The sequence below is a fragment of the Quercus robur genome, chromosome 5, assembly GCF_932294415.1.
Source record: "Quercus robur chromosome 5, dhQueRobu3.1, whole genome shotgun sequence".
Lineage (NCBI taxonomy): Eukaryota > Viridiplantae > Streptophyta > Magnoliopsida > Fagales > Fagaceae > Quercus > Quercus robur.
Window position 1 is genome coordinate 55,265,521 of NC_065538.1, and position 13,040 is coordinate 55,278,560.

At 38.3% G+C, this 13,040-nt stretch overlaps 1 protein-coding gene across 3 annotated transcripts; it reads right to left on the bottom strand.

Annotated features, from left to right (window-relative positions):
- Positions 1-376: 376 nt before the first annotated feature.
- LOC126726352 (uncharacterized) lies at positions 377-10,978 on the bottom strand. Of its 3 annotated transcripts, XM_050431579.1 has the most exons (3): positions 10,509-10,978; positions 949-1,030; positions 377-827 (listed from the first exon to the last, which is right to left on the bottom strand). In XM_050431579.1, the coding sequence occupies exons 1-3, from the start codon at positions 10,976-10,978 to the stop codon at positions 648-650; spliced, it is 732 nt and encodes a 243-aa protein (XP_050287536.1). In that variant the 3' UTR covers positions 377-647. The 3 variants fall into 3 exon arrangements, with proteins under 3 accessions (XP_050287536.1, XP_050287537.1, XP_050287535.1); XM_050431580.1 differs by lacking the exon at positions 10,509-10,978 and having other exon boundaries at positions 949-1,502; XM_050431578.1 differs by lacking the exons at positions 377-827; positions 949-1,030 and adding an exon at positions 8,651-10,283 and having other exon boundaries at positions 10,427-10,978.
- Between the last annotated feature and the right edge of the window lie 2,062 nt (positions 10,979-13,040).

Genomic DNA, 13,040 nt, shown 5'->3' on the forward strand with positions numbered 1-13,040 from the left:
AAAACTACTATTTTGAATATCAAACATATTTATAACTATAGTTTAACAAGATCTTCATAGCTCAACTAACACTTTTTGGTATTTCCCTACATTAAACTCTGTACATATTAATAATTTGACAACAGTGAGATCAAAATTGCTAAAGATCTATTTTCTACAATGATCTCAACTAGTCGCTTTGAATCTTGACAAGAATTAAGAGTACAGAGGAAACCAATTAAAATGACTTGGGTTTATCACTCATTTCCTGGGAAATGAACTACATTTTCTTAGTTAAGCCACTTATTATTAGATTTCCATTTGGTGAAATTGACAAACTTGATATACTTGCTAGTTGCTACATATCTAATTTTCCACATTAATCACAACAAGTAAAAGAACACTTTAACCCAATATCTACTTTTCAAAAAAATCATTAACAAAATACAAAAAGAGTTTCACTACAAACAAAGAGTATGGTATACAAATTGCTTGTGATAAATTACTCTTTAACAACTTGATGTAATTCCTACATAAGAAAAAATATATAAATTTCTAGAATTATGACACTACCAAATTGTTCTATTTTCTACAAAATAACATTTTTTTTTAAATGATGATTACAAACAAACAAAATATTGGTCTTCCTTTGTGTGTAGTAGTGTGTGTCATAGATCACGCCAATCATTAGCATTAGTGTTAGTATTAGCATTAGCGGAGGAAGCCAAGTCTTTGAGAATTTGAAGCAAACCTTTCAAGTCATTGCTCCCCAATTCAAGACAGTCCTTCAGTAAACCTCCCTGCACCACCTCTCTCTCCGCCACCTTCAGAGCTTCCCTCAACGTCCCCTACACCCCACAACCACACTATCAATAACTATCTTAACTAACTTTCTAACTGTACCAAATGAATTGTACAGACTTCAAATTAAAATTACAACTTAAAAAAAGAGAGAGAGAGAAACCGCACCGATTTAGCAAACACTTTGAGGAGCTTTTTAAAGAGCGAGGTAGCGACGCCGAGGACATTTTGGTAATTCCGCCCCGCCCAGGTTGCTCTCTCGGCGTCCGAGTTCGCCCGGGTCAACTCACTTACAGATTTAAGCAACTCGTTCACGTCCGAAACGACGCCGTACATCTCAGCGTAGTTTAGATCCCTCCACGCGTAGTTCTTGAGGTAGTCCCAGCCTAAAGACCAGGTGAGCCCGAAGAAGCCGAGGCTCAGCCCACTCTCGAGCTTCTCGGCGATGAGATGGGCCCGGCGCGAGCCCGAGACGTCGCCCCTGGAGGCGCGGAGGTTGGCCACGCGCGTCATGAGCGAGTGGGAGAGCGAGACGACGGTTCGGTACTGGGCGAAGGAGAAGGACAAGGAATGGGTGGGTTCTGGTGCGGTGGTGAGCAGGAGGAAGAGGATGGAGATGAGGGAGATTGTGCGTGACGGTGTCGTTTCGGCCATTTTTGCGCAGATGAATCTACCTGTAATCGTGAGTTTTGAGTTCTTCAGAATGAAGAATTTGGGTAGAGTAGAGTTCCAGCAATTTATGGGCCCCGTATGTTGTGGATTGGCCCAACTACTAGTTTAATTCCTTGCTTTGGATTTGGGCTCACCTTTTTTCAAAATTTTCCAAGATGTTTTTAGACCACAAACTTTTTTTTATTTTACCTACGACTTTGTCATAATTCTGATACGTCATACTCTATGAGCAGTTTTCCATTATTTTCATACAGATCCACCATTTTATTTTTCCATTACTAAAAATTTACAGTATCACAATTGTGACAAAGTTGAAAGCAAAAAACAATCGTGGTAAAGTTGTAAAAAAATAACTGTGGTACTATATTTTCAATTATGCTTGTATCTTAAACAAGTTATTATAGGATTAAAATTTTTACTGCAGCTTTTTTTTACAATAATCTTCTATGGCAGACTATGACTAACTGTTTGTTACTTTCACATGAACTCACAGCTATTTTTCCACCACTTGCCGTACTAGGATGGCACAACTATTTTTCCTAGTTTAATTTATCCTTAAAAATAATTTTTGCACACCCTGATTGCATGTATCTTCGACTCTAAGAGTAAAGAGTAAGTATTTGTGAGTAGTAGTAAACAGCCAACTTTTTTTTTTTTTTTTGTTAATAACTCGATATATTCAAGTTCTATTTTTATTAAATTTTGTTTAATTTAAGTTTCTTAATGACCTTCAAAAAAAATCCTTGAACCTTCACTGTTACCAAATGCTAAATAAGAATTGTAACAAAGTTGTAGTACAAAAGATTGTATTATTGAGTTCCTAAGTTGGAACACACTTTTCGCCTTTGAAATTTGACAACTAGGGGTGTTCACGGTGCGGTGCGGTGCGGTTTTAGGTCATTTTTAGCACCGCACTTTGCGGTGCGGTTTAACTAAAACCATAACTACACCACACCTTATTTTTGCGGTTACATGTGCGGTGCGGTATGGTGCGGTACGGTTTAAAGTTTAGCCAAAACCATAACCGCACCGCACCTCATTTTTGCGGACACATATGTGGTGCAGTGTATAAAATGCGATTTGAATGATTTGAAATTGGTATATATTTCAAATTTTGGACTTTTTCTACCCAGCCCAAAACTAATTTTTTTTCCTTTATTTTGATCCAAGGTTTAAACAATTGAGTTAATTTTTCTTTATTTTGGGCTGGTTTTCTTAATCAACACTTGCTATGGTTATCAAATTTCTTTTCTTTTTTTTTTGAAAACTAAGATTATTAAACTATTAATAATTTATTTAATATTAAAAATAATTAAATATATTAATATATAGAGAGAGTGCGGTGCGGTGCGGTTTGTGCGGTTTTGTTATTATAAAATCGCAAACTGCACTGCACCATGCGGTGTGGTGCAGTGCGGTGCACTATTACTTGCGGTGCGGTGCAATTGTGCTATTTTGCGGGCAGTTTTAGTGCAGTTTATGCGGTTTGGTAAACACCCCTATTGACAACTATGGCTTTGTAGAAAAAAAAATTAGAAAATTAATAGTATCTGTAAGGTTAATGGGCCCAATAGCATATATTGGGCTGGGGACCCAGTCCGAGAATGCCTAGTAGCCCGAGGATAGGTAAATGTGGTTATGAAGGACGGTGTTAATAAATAAAGGAAAGGATCTTGTCATGATAGTTAGAGAGGATGGTTCGAGGATGGATGCTTCCTCGGCTAAGCAAGGCAGAGGATAGAAAGTGGATAAGAACGCACGTCATGGAGGCATAAGAGCTATAAAATATCTAAGAGAAAACTGCTACCACCACATTAAATGCTTTGTAGCTAACTTTCTGGCCACATTAATGATGAAGTGATACCTGAACAGTGATTTTCTGCCTTACAGCTACTCCTCGAAGATTTCAGGAAAGTGTTGATGGGACAAGGATCAACACCAGCAATCTAACCTACACGTGGAGGGTAAAGATAAGAGGAAGAAGATAGTATAAAATAGAAAGAAGACCCCGAAGAAAAGGGATCGAAGAATTAAGAAAAAAACACTGTAGCAATAAGAACTGCACTTGTAATCAATTTCAAGAATTATATACAGGAACTGATCTCTTTGGACAGTGCCAAGGACAATTTTCATTAGATACAACTAATCCATTTTTACTTTTTTGTCACTTGGATCCATTATAATTGCTACCCAACTCATTAAAACCTAGTTTTCCAACACATTCTCTACAAATTCATTGTATTGGGCTCTTTGGGCCTAGATCCTTTTAACTTTTGGGCTTAGGACTCAAACTTAGACCTTATAATTGGTGTTGTCTGTGGGAAATTCTAGTCTTGTGGTGAGTTCAATGTTCAATTATGGTAGGTTCAGGTCTGAATCGGGAGGAATCTATGGGGTCCTAACTTCAATATCATTTTGTTAATCTTGAGCAGAGAAGGGATCGGGAGGTCAGTGTGCATACCACCCATACTAGTAGGAGCTAGTCTCAAAGCGGGAGCCACCTTTCTCATGAGGAGAATACTAAAGCCATGCAATTGGAGATTGATCATCTGAAAAGGAAGTTGTGCCACGAACGGCGAAGGCGAACTCCCTCCAATTCTGATTTCTCTTCTGGCGATAACGAAGATGGTAGTTATAGACCCAGGTCAAGGACCCCCCAGTGAATCTTTCTCGTGTGAAGAGGACTACCACAATGGGCATAGGAACGGGAGCCTATCTTTCAAAGGCCTGGAAAATGACGCTATAAGCAAGGTGTTAAATCAAATTTTCAGATCACCTTTCATGCGTAGAATCGAGGGAAGGAGACTTCCTCAACGATTCACTCAGCCAACGTTCACCACGTACAATGGTCGAACAGATCCTGTGGAGCACGTGAGCCACTTCAACCAGAGAATGGTTGTACACTCCAGGAATGAGGCCCTAATGTGCAAAGTGTTCCCATCCAGTTTGGGGCATGTGGCCATGAGGTGGTTTGATGGCTTGGGAGCAGATTCTATTGATTCTTTTAAAGAACTCGCCTGGGCGTTTAGATCTCACTTTATTATATGCAGTAGAGTTCCTCAACCCTTGGACTCCCTCTTGTCTATGACCATGCGAGAACGGGAGACCCTGAAAATGTACTTGGATAGGTAGTGGAAGATGTTCAATGAAATAGATGGGAACTTTGATGATGTGGCCATAAGAACCTTCAAGATCAACCTACCTGCCGAGCATGGCTTGAGGAAATCTTTGACCGAGAAACCCGCTAACAGTGTACGTTAACTCATGGACCAAATTGATAAGTATAAGTGGGTCGAAGAGGATCAACAACAAGGGAAAAGAAAGGCTAAGGTTATCCCTCAAGAGAAGAGGGATTTCAGGTCAGATCCCTACAACAATAATCGACCTCGGTGAGACTTTACTGGGCAATTGGAGTCTACCACTACTCAAATGGTTAACACGGTGTTCCAAAAACCAGTACACCAAGTCTTGGAGAAAATTAAGAATGAGTCGTTCTTTAAGTGGCCAAACAAGATGGGAGGTGACCCCATGAAGCACAATCAAAACCTTCATTGCCAATACCAACAAGACCGAGGGCACACCATAGAAGATTGTAGAACTTTAAGGAGTCATCTGGAGCAACTGGTTAGAGAGGGGAGGCTGAAACAATTTCTACATCAGCCCAATGGACCAAGGGGTCAGACAAGATCAGGATTTCAGGGGAATGCTTTTTCCAGAGCCCCTTTGGGCACCATCAATGTCATCTTCACGGCCCCGAGGAGAACTAGTTCTCACCCTTCCAGAGTGATGTCTGTAGCCTGGCCACCTACCAAGGACTTTAGACTTGAGCCGAAGAGGGCTAGAATGGAGAACCAGCCAGCGATGAGTTTCTCTGAGAAGGACAAGATTGGAACCGTACAGTCACATGATGATGCCCTGGTGGTCACCCTCAGGATAGGGGGATATGATGTTAAGAGGGTGATGATGGATCAAGGAAGTGGAGTAGAGATTATGTACCCTGATTTGTACAACGGACTGGGCTTGAAACTTGAGGACTTAACAGCTTATGATTCGCCTCTGGTAAGTTTCGACAGGAAAGTTGTTATTCCAACGGGCCAGATTCGACTACCCGTATAAGTAGGATCAGAGATGGTGGAGGTGGATTTCATTGTAATGGATGCTTATTCTCCCTACACGGCCATTGTAGCAAGACCCTGGCTTCATGCCTTGGGAGCCGTTTTCTCTACTTTACATTTAAAGGTAAAATATCCGTCTGGGAACCGAATTGATAAGCTAGTTAGGAGCCAATCCATGGCAAGGCAATGCTTGGTCACTGCAATAATGCATCAACCAAGAGTGGAGTCCTCGGCCTCTACTGAGAGGAGCTTATAGCAATCAAGGACTTTGGTGTTACTCGTGGAGGAGACAACCGAAGGGGCAGAATGTGAGAATTTAGAGAAGATTGTGGTAAATGATGATTCAGAAAGGTTTTTTCAGGTCGGAGCTCAACTGCCTCCTAAGGAGAAGGAAGAGCTGATAGAGTTTCTTAGGAGGAACATTGACGTGTTCGCGTGGAGCTCCTAGGGTGGATCTGAATTTCATTTGTCATCATTTGAATATCAATCCATCCGTCACCCCTAAAAAGCAACCACCTCGGCGTTCATCTATGGAATTGTGCAGCTACCATTGCAGGAAAAATGGATTTAGTGATTCTTAGGTGATAATACTTTAATAATTGTTCAAGGAAGATACTTGTTGGATGAACAAAAAAAAAAAAGCAAACAAAAACCATATAGACAGTGCTAGAAAATAAAAAATAAACATATGGTAGAATACTCCTTAGTTACAGCCCCCTACCCCCACACAAAAAGAAAAGAAAATGGACTGATCCACAGATTTTTATGACCACATCCACAGATTTTTATCAATGGTCACTGCATTAAGTAAAAAGAGGAAGAGGAAAGAGGGAGGAGGAAGAAAGGAAGGAACAAGAACAAATTTATGATCAAGTAGAAATAAAACAAAAGAAAATAAGCTATAATACATTGAAGTTATATTTAATAGTTATAACCTCAATCTATCTTATTAAGGGCTCGATATTTGACAGTAACAAATATGATGCATGAATTTTTATGCTTCTTATACAACCTAATCTTTAACCAATATAAGCTATAACATATTGAGGTTATATTTATAAGATATAAATCTGTCTTATTGACTCAATATATGACAGCAACAAAGCTTACAAATTTTTATGCTTCTCTTATTTCCAAAAATATTCTTGCAAGTTAAATGCTTTATGTAGAAATTTTCAAGAAATTGCCACTAAAGAGATAGAGGAGTTCTCTAATGGATCACCCTGTAAAGTACTAGGAGACCTCAATTTTATTGTCATTGCTTTCTTGACATATAGCTAAGTTTGGCTGATGAAAGAATATGGGGTTAGAGAGTTCTTGGACGTGGATTTATAAAATTGAACAAGATGCAATGCCTCAGGAATTTGAATATTCAAGGCCTATAATGTTTTTCCAAGAATGGTAAGAATGTTTTGCTAGAGGACTTTGAAGACGAGCATGCAAGTCTTATTTGGTATATTTGCTCCCTACCCTTTTCTTTCGGGGGAGGTTTGGGTCCAGTGTCCGGTAGCACTAGACTCATTGGGATTGTGACACATGTCCATTTTTGGACACATGTCACCATCCGACTGGGTCCAATGCACTGGAAGTACTGGACCTAATCCGGACCCTTTCTTTTCAACAAATATGCTGTCTCACTTCTTATACGTTGATTAGCACAGATTTGTAGCTACAAAAATGAAATATTTACTTTTAATGTCTATTCTAGACAATGAACCATGGAATTTTTGCAAGCCAGCACAAACATATTAGAATTGTGGGGCAATTATGTGGCATGAGAAGAGGGCTGTTAAGTCAAGGTGATCATCACAACTGTAAAATGACAGAGAATTGAAAAGTGCTAGAACTCTCATTAACTGAACTGATATTACAAACTAAATCAAAATCTGTACAAGTAATTGTGACTAAATACCAAAACAGAGCAAAGCAAAATATCCCAAATTACACGGGATCAGTTATAGCACAAGTGTTAGCTAGTTATCTCACGTGTGAACACATCCTACTTAAATACATTACTAAACTACAGGTCTACATTAAAACTACAATACTACAACTACACTACACTGCTGTCATTTTATCTCAGACTTCATTTCTTCTCTTCTTTCTTTTTTTGCTTCGTTCCTTTTCTTCCTTTCTGATCTGATTCACAACTTTGATAGTCTTCAACAACAACCAAAGTTTTCATTGTGATGTTCGAAATGTGTAGCTAGTTTACCTTTGCTGGAATGTGCACTAGCAATTCTTGAAGATTTTTCAGTTACCATGGACCTTTATTGGTGCATTTCCACCGTAATCTTCAGCGAGATAATACAATATTTGCACTAACGTTTATGGGTGGCAAAATTATAACAGTGTAAATAATGGAAAGGGTTTTTCATTAAATGGTGAAAATCATCATAGGATTGGCTCAAGATTTGTTCAACTTTACGTGTTTAATATAGAGATTGAGGTTAAGAACATGGTAAATTATGTTTCATGTGATGAAGAAATGGTGACATTGATCTCAAATTTGTTCTCTCGAACACAAATTCTTAACAAAAATTTCCCTTTGTCTAGTAATTAGAGGACCAAATTAGTGATTAACCAAAAATAGAATAAGAACACTAAAGTCATACTTTTTATGCCAAACAGTAGTAAAATATAGAGTACTCTTACAATGTCCTTTGTCATTTCTGACATTGAAAAACTACTATTTATTTATTATTTTGGATATCAAACTTTTTTTTTTTTTTTTTGGTAAACGATATCAAACATATTTATAGCTATAGTTTAACAAGATCTTCATAGCTCAACTAACACACTTTTTGGTATTTCCCCACATTGAACTCTGTAAATATTAATAATTTGACAACAGTGAGATCAAAATTGCTAAAGATCTCTTTTCTACAATGATCTCAACCAGTCGCTTTGAATCTTGCCAAGAATTAAGAGTACAGGGGAAACCAATTAAAATGACTTGGGTTTATCACTCATTTCCTGGGAAATGAAATTCATTTTCTTAGTTAAGCCACTTATTAGATTTCCATTTGGTGAAATTGACAAACTTGATATACTTGCTAGTTGCTACATATCTAAACATATAATAGACTTAAAATTATGAATTTTCCACATTAATCATAACAAGTAAAAAAAAAAACACTTTAACCCAATATCTACTTTTCAAAAAAATCATTAACAAAATACAAAAAGAGTTTCACTACAAACAAAGACAGGGACGGAGTCAGGACTTGGAGTTAGGGGGGGCAATTTTGCTGCTAGCTGTGTGTGGTGGCTACGGTCTTTGAGTTTACTACTAAGGATTTTTGTTTAAAATTTTTTAAATGACCAAGTTGCTTGTTTTGGGTAAAATAGATTGATTGGGCTTAACTTTTTTAGTTTTATTATTGGTGATTTTTGTTATTGGGCTAATTTTTTTGGGCTTGTATATTTTGCTTTAGATTTAATCTATTAATTTTTTATGTCCTTAAAAATGTGAAAAATGCTAAAACTGCAAAATTTTTACAAATTGCTAATGTGGTGAGTAATTATTAATAAGTAAAAAGTTATGCAAGTATACGAACCAATAAGAATTTGCTACCTCAATAGTTTGTGTAAACATTGTAAAAATTAGGGCTGTCCATGGGTCGGTCCGGGTCGGGTTTGTGACCAACCCGGAACCGACCCGTCGAAATCGGGTGACAAAGAAATGCACCCGCCGCCGACCGCGGGAGTAATCGGATCGGGCGGATCAAACCATCAACGGGCGGCGGGCGGGTCGGTCGGGGTCGAAAATCCAGAAAACGGCGAAAACCGTGTGAAAACGGTGAAAATAAACACATGAAAACGGCCAAAATCTTCGAGGTTTCTCCAGATCCGGCCTAATCTAGGCTATTTTCGACAAGATCTTGGCTAGATCCGGCGAAATCTCGCCGAGATCTTGACGAAAATGGTCTAGATCTCATCGGATCTACCAAATAGCGCCGGAAATCTTATGGGTCGGTCGGGTCGATTTGATCGGATTCTGGAGAGGGAAAACCGACCTCCAACCTGCCAAACTCGGGTTTTGGAGAAACAAACCCATCGCCAACCGCCGGAGAAGTCGGATCGGTCGGCGGCGGGTCGGGTTCGGTCGGCAGCGACGGGTGGGTCGGGTTGGCCGGGTCTCTGGACAGCCCTAGTAAAAATATTTGTGACTATAACATTACTTTCAAAAGAATTGATAGCATTATTAAGGGGGACAAAGTATAATTTTATTGAACAAAATTGCTAAAGTTAATACTTATTAATATAGTAATATTTTTTTAAAAAACAATTAGGGGGCATTGCCCCCCCTAGTCCAATAACAGCTCCGTCAATGACAAAGAGTATGGTATAGAAATTGCTTGTGATAAATTACTCTTAACAACTTGATGTAATTCCTACACAAGAAAAAAATATATAAATTTCTAGAATTATGACACTACCAAATTTTTCTATTTTCTACAAAATAACATTTTTTTTTTTAAAACGATGATTACAAATAAAATCTTGGTCTTCCTTTGTGTGTAGTAATGTGTGTCATGGATCACGCCAATCATTAGCATTCGTGTTAGTATTAGCATTAGCGGAGGAAGCCAAGTCTTTGAGAATTTGAAGCAAACCTTTCAAGTCATTGCTCCCCAATTCAAGACAGTCCTTCAGTAAACCTCCCTGCACCACCTCTCTCTCCGCCACCTTCAGAGCTTCCCTCAACGTCCCCTACACCCCACAACCACCAAAAAAAAACACTATCAATAACTACCTTAACTAACTTTCTAACTGTACCAAATGAATTGTACCGACTTCAAATTAAAATTACAACTAAAGATAGAGAGAGAGAGAGAGAGAGAGAGAAACCGTACCGATTTAGCAAACACTTTGACGAGCTTCTTAAAGAGCGAGGTAGAGACGCCGAGGACATTTTGGTAATTCCGCCCCGCCCAGGTTGCTCTCTCGGCGTCCGAGTTCGTCCGGGTCAACTCACTCACAGATTTAAGCAACTCGTTCACGTCCGAAACGACGCCGTACATCTCAGCGTAGTTTATATCCCTCCGCGCGTAGTTCTTGAGGTAGTCCCAGCCTAATGACCAGGTGAGACCCAAGAAGCCGAAGTTCAGCCCACTCTCGAGCTTCTCGGCGATGAAATGGGCCCGGCGCGAGCCCGAGACGTCGCCCCTGGAGGCGCGGAGGTTGGCCACGCGCGTCATGAGCGAGTGGGAGAGCGAGACGACGGTTCGGTACTGGACGAAGGAGAAGGACAAGGAATGGGTGGGTTTTGGTGCGGTGGTGAGCAGGAGGAAGAGGATGGAGATGAGGGAGATTGTGCGTGACGGTGTCGTTTCGGCCATTTTTGCGCAGATGAATCTACCTGTAATCGTGAGTTTTTTTTTTTTTTTTTTTGGACAAAATGACATATTAATCGTGAGTTTTGAGTTCTTCAGAATGAAGAAAAGAATCGGGTAGAGTAGAGTTCCAGCAATTTATGGATTTGGCCCAACTACTAGTTTAATTCCTTGCTTTGGATTTGGGCTTACCTTTTTTCAAAATATTCTAAGATGTTTTTAGGCCACAAACTTTTTTTTTCCCCACAAATTGATATGACATACTCTATGAGCAGTTTTCCATCGTTTTTATATAGATCCACTATTTTGTTTTCAATCACTAACAATTGACCGTATGTTTTCCATTGTTTTCATACCGATCCACCATTTTGTTTTCAATCACTAACAATTTACCGTATCACAATTGTGACAAAGTTGAAAGAAAAAAACAGTTGTGGCAAAGTTGTAAAAAAAATAATTGTGGTACTATATTTTCAATTATGCTTGTATCTTAAACAAGTTATTATAGGATTACAATTTTTACCCTAGCTTTTTTTTACAATAATCTTCTATGGCAGACTATGACTAACTGTTTGTTACTTTCACATGAACTCGCAATTATTTTTCCACCACTTGTCGTACTAGGATGGCACAACTATTTTTCCTAGTTTAATTTATCCTTAAAAATAATTTTTGCACACCCTGATTGCATGTATCTTTGACTCTAAGAGTAAAGAGGAAGTGTTTGTAAGGAGTAAGTATCTCTCTTATATTATAAATTTATATTATATGTGTGTGAGTGTGTGTTTGATACTAATTGTGTGCGTTATTTTTAATTTTTTTGTAATAATATTATTTGTGTGAATTGTGATATGCGTGCGTCTATAGTATAAATATAATATAATTTTATATAAACTAGCTTGTAACTCCATGCATATGAATGGATATGCTTAAAGATATACTATAAGATGCATAATATAATTCCTATATATATAATTTAAATATTATTGATAGTCATTTTTATATTTTGTTAACTCTGTAAAAAAATTTGTAAGGATATTATTAGGTATAAAATGTAAATTGTCCATGTGGTTGCACGATTTTCCTGGCCCAACTTATATTGATTAGGCCCTAGCCCAAAGCGCAACCCACAATAATTATTTGTAGAGGATGGGTCAAAGAACTTGGCCTCAGTGAGCCTGTTCGGTCTAATGCATGGACAATATGGTTTGCAAAAAAGAAAATAGAAAACACCAGAATGGATCTTTCTCAAGTCTGATTTTATTTCTTTTTTGTTCTTGATACAGTTCTCCCGTCCCCTTCTTTGAGGGACTCCACTACATTATATATTCTTCTTCTTTTCATCTTAGCCTTACACTTGTTAGTCATCCAGGCATCCACTTGAGCACCTGTCCCATCAGACGCCCTCATCAGACCCTTTGTGAGTTGCAGAGGCCAAGGCGGTACTGTTCAGGAGTCTTTTCCTCATTAATGCGGCCAAGAGGGTGGTTGGGGTGCAATTAATGTGGTGGTAGCCTTCCGTGAGATATTTTGAATTTAATTCATTTTATATGTTGGGAAGACGAGCTGAAATGGCTGAGGCAAGTTCCTCGTCTGGGCTTCGTGATGTCCGAGGAGGATTTGCTCCTCGGACAGGTTTCCTTGGCGCTATTGGGGTTGAATAGCGCTTCATATGAGGCTTTTCTTTGGACAGGACGCTCCTCGGACGGGCCTGAGCTTGGAATGGCCCATCATTTTTGGGCCGGGCCCCACAGTCCATATTTAAAATTAAAAAATTATTGTGAAGCATTTTTTTTTTTTTTTTTTACAATTTATTTATTCTAGACTCTTTGATTTTTGTACTTAGTAACTCACTTGGATGAATATTTATGATGTGGTCCCACATTTAATTCTAAAATTAAGAAATAAAACTCTTTAAGAATAAAATTGGAACTCTAATTTGGAATTCTAATTTAAGTTTCTCTCAGTTTCACTTATTATTATTATATATATAAAGATTTTATAATTACGATATAGAAAGGATTTGTTACATGTGTTTGTATCGTTATCATGTTCTAATAACTTTTTGTGGTAAAATTAGTGATTCAAAAAAAATTAGTGAAGCTAGTGAATGTTCAAGCATTTGATTAGTTAT